The sequence below is a fragment of the Sipha flava genome, unplaced genomic scaffold (assembly GCF_003268045.1).
Source record: "Sipha flava isolate LNK unplaced genomic scaffold, YSA_version1 173_pilon_pilon, whole genome shotgun sequence".
In the NCBI taxonomy this organism is placed as follows: domain Eukaryota; kingdom Metazoa; phylum Arthropoda; class Insecta; order Hemiptera; family Aphididae; genus Sipha; species Sipha flava.
The window spans coordinates 216,087-232,676 of NW_020271974.1; the positions used below are offsets into that span (position 1 = coordinate 216,087).

Below are 16,590 nucleotides of genomic sequence, written 5' to 3' on the forward strand. Positions count from 1 at the left end.
ATGGATATACCATTATCGTAATTAAAAAATAAATACGCATATACTCGTATGTATTCAATATAAAAGAACAGATTTATAAAAAAAAAAAAAAAAATTAAATAAAATTGAAAAGTTTTAACGATACTGTTTTCTTTAACATAGTTTATAAAAGATAATATTAAACTGTTACAAAACGATTTTTTTTTTTTTCGCGAAAGCGTATGACTTCACTGTAGTCCACTGATTGCCATATTTCTGGATCAATTTACAACGCAGTAAGTGAATTGAGTCTGTAATCTTTTGTATTGGATCGTAAATAATTTTAAATTTGCTTAGCTTAATCATCAATAATGTTCATAAATATAATTGGACGGGAAAAAAAAATATCACCGATAAATCCCACGAAATATATAAAAAATAGTTTCGATAATCACTTTATTCGTTCATAACAATATAGTGTAACATAATATTGATTTCCAAGATACTAATTATCTAATTATAATAATCTCTTAAGTTTATTTTTATCAAAGTCTCAAAAAAATAAACAAATAAATAATGTTCCATACATCATACACAAAATATTGCTCAAAGCTGATCAATTTCGTGTGACATTTTTATTTTTTTTTTTTGATATTTGGCTGGGGGCCCGGGCCTGAAAATTTAAGGGCTCTTAGGTAGTTGCCTAGTTTGCCTATGAGGATGTTAAGCATTGATCATTAATTAAATATGATAAAAATATTACACTCGGTTATGAATAAAGCGGCTAGTTGGTATTGACTCATAAATAATTTATAGTATTTAGTTTCAGGAAAAAATAAATGTCAATTTTCATATTATGTCTTTTGATATTTTTACAAGATAAACACTCATATACAATAGGATTTTGGTCAAAGTTCTTTAAAAGATTAGTTTGAGTTGCATTTAAAGTCGAGAAAAATATAACACCTGGATTACTATGCGATTTATTAACGACAATGATCTTATTTAAAATAAAGATTTTAAAATATACTGAGGTCACTCATAAGTTTGAACCTAATCGATCATGTATAATTATTATTTTATACTTATAAATTTGACACAGTTAAATGTTTTTATAATATACCATGTCATTAACTTTTTTAATTATAATATTATTTTGTTATGTAATGTCAAAAATACAACACTTTTAATGTAGGTTTTTTTTTTTTTTTTTTTGAACATTCATTTAAATAATGAATTGCTCTCAAATTTCATTCTATAAATTAGGAATATCCAAACTTTAACACGTTAATAAGCGGACCTATAAAGGATGGAAAAAAATTAAAAAAAAAAAAAAAAAAATTATTAAATCCAAAAACATTGTAATGCACTCATGTCAATTTATATTTGTAACAATCAAATAACGTTCGTTCAGTTACCTATAATTACGCTTGCGGTATAATTATTGAAATGATTATTCATTGACTACTAATTTGACATGTGAGGCAAGAAACAGAAAAGATTAATATATTTAGAGTTTTATATTTTTTTTTTACCAAATAAATATTTATGTAGCAAACAAGTACAACATTAAAAAGCATAACAAATAAATATAAAATTATCCGAAAACTTTTTCCAAATTTACTGGAAAATGGTGAATTATGGTAAATAAAAAATGGTAAATACTGAACATTTCAGAGATTTTAAAATCATTTTTATTTGAAAAACTAAATAATGCCTTAAGGCAGCAACTTATTTTTAAGGTTAGTTTTTGTATTTAATATTTATTGATAAAAAGAGGAAAATTGCTTCATAATGTTAGATTAATGAAAGAGTGTATAATTCAAGCAGTCACAGAGAATTGCCTAGAATAAATTTATACTTTTAAAAATATTAGCCAATTAATTTTTGCTTTCAATTAATTATTAACAGTTAAACATAAATTTTATGATTTTCATTTATAAAGATTTACAATTTATAAACTATTATTAAAATGGATACTGTATTTAAATTTACAATGAAAATTATCTTACGAAATATTTATAAGTATATTAATTTTATTGAAATCATAAGTGTTATGTACTTACACACTTTAACCTTGCAAGAGCCTTTGGTATTTTATTTGGTTCTCGAATAAAAAAGTTTAAAATCACTACTGTAAATCATAAGATTATTGCAAGGTAATCAGATACTTTCTTTGTGAGCTTTTCGTTTGCTAATTTATGTTTATACATAAATGAAAATCTGAAATATTATTTTATAGAGCATTTATATATATATATATATATATATATATATATATATATATATATATTACAAAACCAGTAAATTTATGATCTATTACTATAATTAATTAAGCTGGTAGATGAATATTTTTAATTTGCAATTTACGTATTTTATATTTTTATTAAATATTGGAAAATCTAGTTATTTATATTTATCTAAATGCATTAAGATTTGAAAAATAACAAAGCCAATTTTTTTCAAAAAATGTTCAAATTTACATAAACATCAATAGCATTCTCAGTTTTTAATAATATCTATTCTTAAAATTGCATAGTGACATAAGAATAATTTTTTAATACAATATAATATATTAATGGTATAATATACACATCCCATACAGCATTTGTTAATTATAACGATTACAATAATATTTATATGTGATTGGAATTTAAATATTTAAAATAAACACTTTGTACAATATTGAATATATATTTAATTTTTCGAACCTGAAACGTATAATAAGAATTTATTAATATTCGAAAACGAATAATTAAAAATTAATGAAAATCTAAACTTTTATAAATGTCTAATACAATGTTCAAAAATGTTTAACCAATGTATATTAAACATTTTTCAAATATTTTAATTTGTTTAAATATTAATTAAACATTGTATAAATATATTTATTCTGCGTGGAACGTTACAAACAATAAAACGAATAAATTTCGAAATAACTCAACCAGTATTTTATCATTATTTTCTTTTATTTTCATTTGATAAATCTTTTACTTTATATACGAGTAAACACATTAAATACCTACTATGTTTGATATACATATATTATGGTTCATTTAATCATAATAAAACGCAATATTGAATTATGAGCGACACATTTCATTAAATATTTGGAACAAATGTTTTTAGTACAATTTTAAACTTCTTTCTACATTATAAAATTTAAGTACTAGTTCCTTGAAATACTGTTTGACGGTATTGATAAATTTAATTTTAATTTTTAGGGGTCAAAGTAATAAAAAAACATATGCACAAATGTAACACTATAATAATTATAGTGTTGTATAATATCACTTGTCTGATATTTTTTCATTTTGGTCAATTTATATTGGATTACTTATTTCATTAGTATATAGGTTTATTAGATATTTTATTAAAAATAAATTAATGGCTCTTGAAAAAAACTGTATAAAATGTAGTTTTATGAAAGAATTCGAAAGATTAATGATAAGAAATCAAACTTTACAGGTTTATTAGACCAAAATAAAAATATTTTTTAACAGATAACATTATTTTCTTCGCATAGATGGTGTTACATACATTCATAATATTTCGTATTTTTGTGAGTTTATTACTTTATTATTATACGATTTTTATTAGAACATTTTAATACTTAAATTAATGACGTTTTATTAACCAAAATTAAATTATATTTCATGCATTAACTGTCAATAATTTTAAAATTAAACTAAAATAATGGTACATTTCTTTAAGGGGGATGCAGTCGATATAAATAATAATATAAAACATGCCATGAGCTGAACAAAACCATGAGACTTAGCTTTGAACGATTTTAATCTTATGAATAAACTTAAAACATTGAATAACTTTACTATAGCATGGTCATCAAAAAAATGTTCATCATTACAAAAACTGAAAACATAAAATACAATTGCTTTTTTCTAAATTGAAAATATTTTATTGATTGATTGATTAAAATATAGAAAATTTCTTTAGTCATTTCCCAGCTAAATAAAATCTGTTTTAAAAATTCAAATTTGTCAATCTCAAGTCTAACAATTTTGTTTACATTATGGTCATTTTTAACATTTTATAAACATATTGTAAACTCAATCAAATAATTTTTTTGAGATACAACTGTGCGTGTCTTAGTTTATTAGTCGTTTAAATAAGCTATTAGACCATTTGGGTACACAATTTAATAATATAATTGCTAAACGAATAAAATATTTTAACGAAGTTTAAAAACAACATTGTTCATATTATAATGAAAACATAGGCTTGCGCATAAAGGCAGCAGGGTGTGCTCTTGCCGCCCATAGACGATTTAAATAGATTTGTTAGGACCAAATAGTCAAAGCTGGCCACCATACACCATATAACGCTCAATGAAAAATAAGTTGGTTATCCGAAATGTGTATTTAATTACCCAGCTAATTTTTACTGTGTATAAATAAGTAATAGTTTACAAAAAAACACATTCACAATATACTTTTACAGTACCAGTTATGGATGGCCATATGTGTGAAAAAAAAACGGACCAGTAAAAATATTCAATGTCTCAGACTTGAAAATCCGCACTCACCTATGAATGATATGATATTTCTCTTATATTCCATAAATTAATATCGGTTATGGTGCTGAATTGGATTATTATAATTTATTATAATTTGGATTATATTAACCACAGTATTATTGGAAATACTAAACTAGTGTATTGTGTAACTAAAACTAAACATTTTAATATTTGTAAAATATTTTTTAAGTAGATACACATATAATTTTTAAGTAATTGCAAATTATAACATATATTAAACACATTTCTGTACAGAGATCGGTGTCGGTGTAATTGTTTTTTTTGTTATCCCGCTTGTAAAGATATCTGACTGCTGTCGATATTTCTACTGTGACTGTATAATATTTAATCACATTAAATGTTCAATTACTTTATATCAGAGATTGGAACCTTTACGATTTTAGTTTCAGTTTCGGTCAAAAAAAAAAATATATGATTTTGTCATCGGTTTCGGTTAAAATCGGTTTTAACCCGAACCATTGGTATTAAGTTATTTTTTTTTTTTTTTAATAGAGCAAGGAATTTTTTTACTTCTATTATAAAGATCATATTAAATTATATCATAACCATCTTAAAAATAAAATTTCTAAATATTATTGATTCATAGGTGGGTAATTTAAGTATGGTAATATATCAGGATAATTATAAATTCATAATCATAAAATCTAAACAATAAAGAGTACAATTTATTTGTTATTCGTATAAGCAGATATAGATAAAAATAGCAAGGATGGATTGTTAAATTTCATATTAAAACATATTATACCTACTTTTGGAAAAATATAACGTTTAGAAATTCATTAGAATACTGCGGTTGTTGAAATCTCGTCAAAATTTGAATATTAGATTATAAATAATGTAACTGATTAAAAATTTAAAAATTTGAAAACTCTATAATACTGTATACAGAAATACATCATTTTATTCGAAAAAGTAATTTTTTTTTTTACTAATTTGTCATTAGTGATTACTTAACTTTAAACTAAATGTCGGTTTTTGTTTCGGTTGCTCCATAAACTCTTTTACGGATTCTGGTTAAGATTTCATTCCAATACTTTTAAATGGTTTCATTTTAAACCGGTATTTTTCGATTGGGTTCCCATTCTTGTATATATTGTATATAAAATTTGTTGATTAATATACTCTAAACCATGTACTAGTGTACATTGATAATAGGTGTTTTCAGATGGACACACACAGTGCAAAAATAAAAAAAAATACTAAAAAAAAAATTACAATTATACATGTAGTGAATATTAAATATTTAAAAAATGTAATAGTTATTTTAAGAATATAATGTCTTTATAATAATTTTCAACGGACAACTAAGATTCATAAAAACGGATCATATTTCTAACACTAAAATTATAAATTATTTAGTTTGAAAATTGTAATAATATGGTATAAAATATGTTTACTGATTAATAAAATATGAAAAAGAATAGAAAATAAAATATGTGTTCACAATTATTGTGATCAAAAAATATGACTATTATAATAGTTTTCTTAAAAATATCATTAATATTTACATACCACTTTTAAATTATTTTTTTCTTTTCCTAGTATTCGACCATTGATATCCTACATTCAAACATATTTCATTCCATTTTTCTCTATTCATCACCAAAACACACCAGTCGACATTTGGAACCACCATTTTTACATCTTTCCTGATTTCGTAATCCCATATTTTTAAATTAATATCGACTGTGAATTCTCTTGAAGTAAAAGATTTGACATTTTCCTAACATGGGACGTGTGCTTCTTGGAAAAATACTTCATCCAACACACTATGTTATTTAAATCATGAACATTAGTGCGCTTGTTAACAATGAAACTATATTTGGTCTGTAAATAAATACATTTATACGTATATATCGGTCCTAATGGTCTATTGATCATAGCCTTTATTCTTGTTTAATAATCGTGTGAAATGGTCATTTCCTTTTTTCAATTTATTTTTTAGACTGTGTACAAGGAATTATTGATTTTGACGCTTTGTTGATTTTCCTAAAAGTTACTCACTTGAAATGTATAGAAAAAAGAGAATATCCAGAATATAAAGAAAACAAAACACCAGATAGGTATTCTTAATGGCATAAAAAATAACAGTATGAAAAATGAAGTGCAAAATACTTTATGAAAAAAACGTTCAACAAACAAACAGGATGAATGTGTGCTTTAATATCTAAAAACTCAACAAAAAAAAACGCGGTTTTAAAAAAATTCATTGATTTTCAAGTGTTGAACATAAACACCCATTATGTAAAATTAATTTATAGGTTTTAAATAATGTGCTATACAAACAGTATTTTCATAAGAAAATGTTTACTATTGTGTCAAATACGATTATGCTTTGGATATTTTTTTGTGTTCAACGGAATATATAAAAATACAAAGAAAATAATAACATTGATTATTAAACCACGGTGTAAGAAAATATGACATATAAATAGAAATAAAAAAAAAAAAATACAATTTTTTTTAAGTCTTATACAGTATGACTTATAAAATATAATTCATTTTTATATTTCAAAATGTATAACGTAAATTTATCCATAAAATAAAGAACTTTTTCTTATTATACACTTACTAATTATCACTTTACTAAGAATTTAATTTATATTTAAAAATAAAAATCCAAACCCAATTATAAGCCTATTAAATATATATATATATATATATATATATATATATATATAAATTTGTACATTATAATTATTTGTATGCGGTATTTTTCGTAGTTGATGTTATATGTAATTATTTTCTGACACTAAAATAATACTAAGCCGTATCGAAAAGTAACTTCTTCGTTATAAAAACAATGAATATGTTTCTCTGTGTTTTCCAAATAAATGGTAAGGACATTGAAAATATACAGTTGAAAAAAAAAACAGAAAAACTGGGAAAAGTCGTTTTCCGAGTGATTTAAGTTTGGGTTACAGTTTAATATGTTATTCTCTTTTCAGAAGTGATCATCGTCGTTTCAAAATATTTAAAAATATATTATTAGCAATATTTGAAAAAATCTTACATTACAAAAATAAATGAATTAGGATTCGTACAAATATTTTTGTTCGATCTCGCCGAAAGTAGTGTTCAAATGGATATTTTGATTTCATTCAATAAGTGATGTGGAAAATGTAGAATATTAATTTAGGACAAATTGCTTTTAGTTGAACGCCGTTCATTATTCCGAATGATGAACTTTTATTTATTGCGCTATAATATTTTGTCATAAATAATCGACAACGGTGTTGGGTGTGTTTGTCCAAAGGTGTCCGGATGTTGGATGGGGTTGTTAACGATGCGGTGGAAGCAAAAGCATTAAGCCTGAACACGAACTATATAGATATATACAGTGCATCCTGGGGACCAGAGGACGACGGAGAAACGGTTGATGGACCTGGACCGTTGGCAAAAAGAGCATTTGTTAATGGCGTAACATCGGTAAGTGTCATAGTTACTTACTACTACGTGACGAAATCCATTTTAGAAAAGTATAAAAATGTATAATTAGCCATCTTCTTTCCAAGCGAGTGTATCTCGGTACAACATAAATTGAAAATATAACTTTTACATTTAATTTCATACATTTAACTATTATTAGTCCATATATTTATTAATGTGTAAACAATTTGAAGATGTTAAATTTTTAATATTTTTTTCAAATGAAACATTCATAATGACTAATTGATAAAACGTTGTTCAATTAGGTACTTAGGTTTGGACGAAATTATTAAGATATTAAGATTATTATATTGAGATATTTCAAAACAAAATATATTTTCCATAGACTTTGTCATTGAAAAAGTTTGCAGTGTTAAATCACAATTATTACAAGTGATCCGTGAGGTAAATGCTGCTGTAGTAAATTAAAATAATTATCTGTAGTTTGAAATTCACTGGAATTAAAGGTAACATGAACTTTTCATAAACATCACTCAACCAAAACAATATGTACCACTAGGGAATTGTTTTTATTACAAAAATAATACTCTAATTCCCTATGCACATCTCATAAACATTATACGATAAAATAACTTTCTTTAGCGTATTAAATCGCTATATGTTTGCATTAGAAATGTACTATCGTATTGAAAGTTGAGTAAAATATTATTGGTACATCATCGGGTTCTAAGAAATCTTATTTTTTATATGGTGTTTGGATATTTGAAGGAAAAAAAATAGACATCAGTGACATTAATATTTATGCTATTATTTCATGAATTGGGTTGTATGATTTACATTTTTTTGAAATGTTTGGAGTACACAATTTATGGGATACCATTGTGTTTTTTTTTTTTTATTGTAACATAATATAGTTTAATGTTCCAATTGATGATATACTTTCTACTATACATTTTATTATATTCATAATAATAATATTATTTACACAAGATTTGTAATACACCGATTTATACACTGTGTATGGTTAAAAGATGATACAATAATACATTATTCCGATTGTAGATCTTAAAATTTAAATTACCTTAATGCAACAGAGCAACAAAACATTTTTGAACAATACAAGTACTTGTCGCAACATTATAAAATTTAGATAATATATATTTCGAAATATTTGTTAGCACACATAATTTTACGCTTAAACTTTTTAATTATATAATCATAATACTATATTATAGCTATTTAATATCAATAATACTTCTTACATAAAACAATTTATTTATCAAAATTTAAGTACTGAAATTGGAAAAAAAAAATTAATGATAATTACTAAAACACCTTTTTTTTTTATCAATTGGTTAGACATAATATTTTTAAATTTTAAATATAAATGAATATATTAACTAATACGAATGGTACTGGGTAATTGTGTTATATAATAATTGTGTTATGGACATTTATTTTCTTGTTCAATTTTTAAATTTAATTATTCCAAAACGTGTTAAATTGTATATTTCTGGTAAAAAGAATTTATTATATTAACAATAATTTTAGTGTTTTATTTTTAAAAATTCTAGAATTTATTTTCATTGTAATTTTTTTTATCAAAAAATAATTGTAAATTGTTTAAAATCTGTATTCACAACATTTAATAGTAAATTAAAAAACTATATAACACTTAAAACACAATTAAAAAAAAAATAGTTCATTAAGATTACCTTAATAACATTAAAATATTTTAAGGCTTCGTAAATAGTTTCTGTAGTTACTCAATGAGAGAGTTGTGTTTGAATAATGTTTTTTCGTTAATTGTTTTTTTTATTTTTTATTTTTTTATATTTTTTTTATACAAAATGATAAAATTACGTTTACTTTACTATGATATGTAAAAAATATATATACATTTACCTGTCGTATGCACTACAACTCTTGGACAATGTTATTTTTTAGTATGCAATGTTATTTGAGTTATTATGGACGTATGCGTGTCATTTTAAATAAGATATAGTATATAGTTCAGCATTTATGGATGAATGGGGTTGGTTTGGATATTACCCGGGTAAAATACTGTAAGAGAGCAAGATGAAATAAAATGAAACAGAGATATACAAAAGGAGAGAGATTGAGAGAGTAAGAAGGAGAAAAACGAGGTTGAATACGAAAAAACCCTAGATGGAACCTTAGAAAAAGCTGCCATTAAAGGTTTTTAAATAGCCGGCAACAAACATTTATTTGTACTGTTTTTATGACCTTTTATTGGCCGTTCCGTCTGTCAGGTAAAATGTGTGCATTTGTCGACAATTTATACACGCATCCGTTCGTTTTATAACCATTCAAAAAACCGAATAATAGCGTTGCCTATATACATGAATGAATGTTAAGCCTTCGACCTGATTGTTTAGTTTTATCCATTTTGTTTTTTCCCCTTTCCCCAATTTTTTTACGAGGTTATGAGGTTTTTTTTTCACGTATATACCTAATTTTAATGGATAAAATCCATTAGACCAGTCGTGCACACATCTAAATGTATACGTACGTATGGTTAAGAACACCATGCGTTAAGATGAATCTTTCCGGTAGTTCTATTTAATAAAATAAATTAATAAAAGCAGGATTATCTTGTTGATTTTCTTCAAGATGTGTAATCAATGCTGTTTTAAGGCATTTAAGACTTGAAGGACCCAGTTCAGAGTGTTCAGGATTTGATAGTCTACAAATATATAAACATTACAATATGTATATAAAATATCAACATTTTACATTTTTTTTTCTTTGAAATTATGATTATTAAATGGTAATCATAATAATATGTGTTAAAAGAAAAAATATATTTTACTCTAAAAACGGCTCTGTGTGTAATCAAAGAATATTATTTTTTATCAAATATTATTGTTAATTTATTATTTGGGCTTATTATTGTACAATATGATTGACTATCCATGTTGTTTTAAAACGTTAATTTTGACGAAAAACCTAAACAACTAATACAATGCATTCCACGTTAGAATATAGGAATTTTAATTTGATGTCTGTCGTATTTTATCAATTATTATGGAAACAATTATAATTACTTTAGTTTCATTTTCTACTGTTATCATATAAGTTTTCACATCCTAGTCACCATTTTTCAATTATTAATTTACATATTGCTTTCGAGTAAAAAAAAAAAATAAATAGTAGTCATAAATAAACACCCGTTATATTTTTATATTTTTAAAAGAGGTAATTAGCATTTTGGCAAGATTAAATTGCATGAAGAATGGTTTGCCCAAAACTCCGACAGTTTTGATTTATATATAATTTGATTAAAAATCTAAATGAATCACTGTTTAAATTGTTCTAAAAATATTTAATAACATTTATGTATTATTTTTATATTTAGTATTTACGTTAATGTTAAGTGTATTTAATTTAAACTAATTTTTATTTATTTTTTAAAAATAATTAAATTGCCTTATAAAAAAGATGAAATTTTACCAAATAAAATGTATAATCTTAATATTTTCTTGTAGACATGATGATTTTACTACCAAATATGTAATTTTTCGATAAATTTTTTTGATTTTTCAAATATAAATTTCGATTTTAATTATTTTTATTTGAACCGATCTACTAAATACTTCTTTGTGCAATTTTGGTATTAATTATGTATTGAAATACAATCTAAAAATAAAATATGAAATACTTAAAATTTATATTAACAGGCAACAAATATTAATCATACAAAAATTACTAATTTTTCGAAATGAATAAAGTAAATTATCCTATAATATTAAGTAATATTATGTTATCAATAATCCTTTGAATGTAGATACGCCATGTTTTATGGACTGTCATGAGACTTAATCTTAGTAGATAATTTTAATTTAGTTCCTATGTAACTATATATTTTTATGTTCTACAATTTTCTTTATGTTATACCCATTGTATTAATGTTTATTCAGAAGATGTAGTATCTACGCGAATTACATTAGAAATAGTTTGAAAATTAAAGTATGAAATATATAATTATTATTGTATGTAATGAAATAATGATCTCTAAATGGCTGTATTAGACTAGTTTTCTTCAATTACTTAGCTGCTATTTTTTAATTGTTTTTTCATTTTGTGGCACTAACTACTAGACAACTTTTATGTTCTATTGTATTTAAATTAAAGTTAAATTAACTGGGGTTGTATACAAAACTAAGTATTTTTAATTTTTGTAAAAAACCTCAAACAATTTTAAAATTATCTATAGGAAGTATTTTTGCATTTTAATTTCATATTTTATAAAATGAGACATTTGTTTTTAAAATATAGCAAACCATCACAAGGTATTCGTAAATATAGAAAGTATATTTATTCGAATGTAGCGTTTCATAAAAAAATAATTGAATTGTTATAACGATTTCAAACCCACATAAATTATTTCAATACATTTCAAACATTTCTATGGGGATGTTTGTAACACTAGTAAAATAGTTTTTTATTTCATTACAAGTAAAGAATACAAATAGTTTTAACTAAAATAATACGCACGTAGTTGTATAACAGTTCGTATTCGGTCGATATTGACGAAAAAAATTGCAAATTGAATACAAATGTTGACATAGATACAACACAATGTAAATATCATTACAGCTATATGAGAAACTTTGTCAATAAGTCAAATGATTTCGTTACAAAACACGATGATTTCGATAATAATGTTAAATTGTTATGGAATATACGGTAACATTATATATTTATTAGATTATAAAAATGCCTAATAAATAAGTTATCACAACAAATGTTCTTAAGTGATTTTATTTACTATTTAGCTCAACAATTAAATTACATTAATAAATTAACAATACAAAAGCTCAAACAATTAATTGTTAGTCTTCGAAATGTTTGAAATACATACACATAATATGATAATTATTTATACTAGAGTGTTAATGTGGATGCTTTACATGCTTCAAAAATACGATAGTAAATAAATAAATACTAAATAAAGAGGAAGGGAAAAATTATATTATAGGAGATTCAATTATTGAACGGCATGAACAATCATACAATCGTTTATAATAAAACAGTCATACGTAGCACGAAGAACTATTTTTATTTTAAGTCTGACGGGTATAAGATTTCTAAATAATTAAATTTTATGTTTGATTTATAAATACGAATATTTTATTTCGTCCACAAAAAAAATTAAAACATTCCATAGTAAATTTTGATCTGTTTAATTATTTATCAACCAACACAATATAATCCTGTTTAACAAATGACTGTTGTTGTTATATTAGAACCTTACATCAAAATTCAGGCAACAAGTTATTTATAACTATTGCATTAAACGTTATCGTATTAATGATAATCACTAATTACACTTGAAATTTAATTTATTTTTAGATAAATTATAACACTCAAAAAATCATTATAATATAAAATTTTAGTTTATATTCCATGTAGTATCAATTAGAATTTTTTTTTTTATTATAATAATTATTTTTATGATTTATATGAGTTATAAAATTAAAAGATATTATTCGAATAGTATTTACATTAAACTAGTTTTTAACATATTTTAATGAAATACGTATTTATAATATAAATAATCCAACAAATTTTATTGATTAAATATCACATTAAATAAATACATTATTTTTTCTTATAATCAATATATATATAAGAGAACAATAATAATAATTCAATAAAACTGATAATATAACAATAATAGTTATATATTACATTATATAACTTCCGAAAGTCTTAACATATTGAAATTTAATAAATACTCGATTATTCAATGGTAAATATATGATTCTATGAATTATTCTTTTAGAAAAAAATACATACGACATTTTTATCAGAAGAAAGTAATATTTACTCTATATATTTTTATCTGATTTGTATTATTTATCTATAAAATTGAAGGCTTTTATATTGAATTTCTAAAATATCAATGGAAATAACAAATCATTATATATGAATTATTGTACTTTTACCTATTATAGTAAATCTTTGTTGATATCAAACATGAAATAACAAGGTAAATAATTGTTTTTCGACTAAGGAAATATTTTAATATTTCTTTGGGTGTCCAAAAGCTCGTTAAAATTATTGACTACTTAATACAAATCCGATAAATAAATTATTTCGGATTAATTAATATAAATGCATTATTTTCTGACATTTATGTATTTACTGATAATTCTTTCATTCACCAATAGTATTATTTATAATAACCAATTTATGTTCAGATTATGAAAGATGCGAGTGATTTATCGAATTTCTGATATAATTTTTTTCTATCGATATTTTTTGAGCAATAAATTGACTTCGAAATATATAAATAAATAAATATCAATATAAAATAAATTATAATAACAAATTAATATATAAATATACAAAGGTGAAACTAGAAATTTTTTCGCTAGGGAAAATTTTAAAATTAAGTCCTATCATAGAACAAAAATCTTTTACAGAATCTTTTATAGAATAAAAATCTTAATACCTTTTCAAAAAATTTTTCTCCAATAATTAAAATACAATCATATTTATTGAGTTTTAAACATATTATTAATAGTTAAGTTAAAAATATCAAACTAGTCGTCAAAACGCTCTCTAAAATTCTATTCCCAGGATATTATTCTGATACTTAAAATTGTATGACGGTATGTAATACTTTTTAATTATTTCATTAATATTTTTATGACCACTGATAAAATAATGCGTACTTCTATATTTTCACAAACATTTTTTGGTACAATTGCGCTAAACATTATGGTTTAAAACTTTTAATTACATTTTATTACAAAATATGTTTGAATTAAAATATAAAACAATGTGTACTTGACGAGTAGTTATTTTAATCGATTTTGAATCAAATACTGGAAGCGTATCGAAATAAACCGGTTCCAGACGAAAATTCTCTTCAAACCTAAATCGTTTCCAATCAAATCATGAATGTTCACGCAGTCCTTGATTTAAATTGTGTCCGTATCATTCTTGATTTCAATCAGAATTGTTATTCGAATAGAGACTTGTAATCGCTATAATATTTTACGATGTTTTATGTTATCTTTGACAGGGAAGACAAGGCAAAGGTTCCATATTTGTGTGGGCATCTGGTAACGGTGGTCATCATACAGATTCTTGTAACTGCGATGGATATACTAACAGTATATATACGCTGTCCATTTCGAGTGTCACTCAAACGGGGTAAGATACAATCGTTTTCATCATTAAATTGTTCATATAGTTAATATTAAGATAATTATAAATAACGGTTAGTATTTTATATTTTATTTTTATTTTCAATTCGGAATAAAAAGGGTATTGATTTCCACATAATTTAACAGGAGCAAACCTTGGTATTTAGAAGAATGTTCGTCGACATTAGCCGCCACGTACAGCTCCGGAACGCCGGGAAGTGATCACGGAGTGACCACCGTCGATATGGATACGAAAATGAAACCAGAAACGATATGCACATCCGAGCACAGTGGTATCGTACTAAATTTGGAATTTATCCGCACGCATTATAGACAAGACGAAGAAACTTTGTAGTACAACCCTGAACATTTTTTAGGTACATCTGCGTCAGCTCCTATTGCAGCAGGTCTTTGTGCGCTGGCGTTGGAAGCCAACAGTAATTTGACTTGGAGGGATATGCAGTACTTGGTCGTGATGACTTCCAACACAAAACCCCTGCAAAACGAATCCGGTTGGATAACGAACGGAGTTCATCGTAAAGGTTCGATCTCATTCGTTAACGGTTTAATAATAATAATAATAATAATAATAATACAGTTTAGGAAAACGATCGTTACATTTTGATATTTATTTGTAGTGATTTTCAACGTGTATCATAGTACGATCGTAGTATGTTGTATACTTTACAATTTTAATCGTTCTGTTGTTCCGTTTCGCAACCGAAATTTTTCGCGATACACTTCGTCCGTACCGACTCGGAAAAATCTGATCGCAATAAGATAGGATGACCAGACGTCCGGTTTAAAACGGATCCCGAAAAACTTCGAATGAGACGTTTTTTATCCTGTTTTTAGAAAATTGTCCCATTTTAATCCCGTTATTTCTATATTATTTATTATTTAATGTATTGTAATGCTTGTAAATAAAATATCTATAAATATGGAAAAAATATAAAACATTTTTACTCGTATATTTAAAATGTGAAAACAAACTTATAAACAACAGATAATAGAATTATTTAGATTGTTTTACTAAAAAAAGGTAAAGTAAAAAGAAAACAATTGATAAGAGATATTTGGACTTAATTCTCGATATTTGTGTACATATGTGTGAATGTATATGAATGAGGGTTTTTTTTTTTTTTTTGGGGGGGGGAGAAGTAACAGCTGCCCCGTTTTTTTATTTTCTTAATATGGTCACTCTAGGATAAGACGACATAACGATATGATCTGTTCTCACGACGCACCGTTGGCGAATCGAAATAATACTGATACCACGTTGTTCATCCGTATAACTGTTTTTTTTTTGTATCCGCAGTAAGTCATAAGTTCGGTTACGGTCTTATGGACGGAGGTGCACTCGTAACGATGGCCGAACAGTGGACGAACGTTCCTCCACAGAAGATTTGTAGAGCCCGAGAAGACAACAAACAAAGGCACGTTATATTATACAATAATAATAATAATATTAATAATATCACTCACTTATTGTTCGTCCACGTT

At 24.5% G+C, this 16,590-nt stretch overlaps 1 protein-coding gene across 1 annotated transcript in view; it reads left to right on the plus strand.

Annotated features, from left to right (window-relative positions):
• LOC112680086 overlaps positions 1–16,590 on the plus strand; it is a gene marked incomplete in the record, with an annotated part of 199,354 nt that overhangs the window by 152,070 nt on the left and 30,694 nt on the right. Inside the window, 5 exon segments of the mRNA XM_025550082.1 lie at positions 7,773–7,945; positions 14,964–15,094; positions 15,235–15,380; positions 15,465–15,629; positions 16,406–16,524. Of these exon segments, the coding sequence (XP_025405867.1) occupies positions 7,773–7,945; positions 14,964–15,094; positions 15,235–15,380; positions 15,465–15,629; positions 16,406–16,524 (734 nt within the window).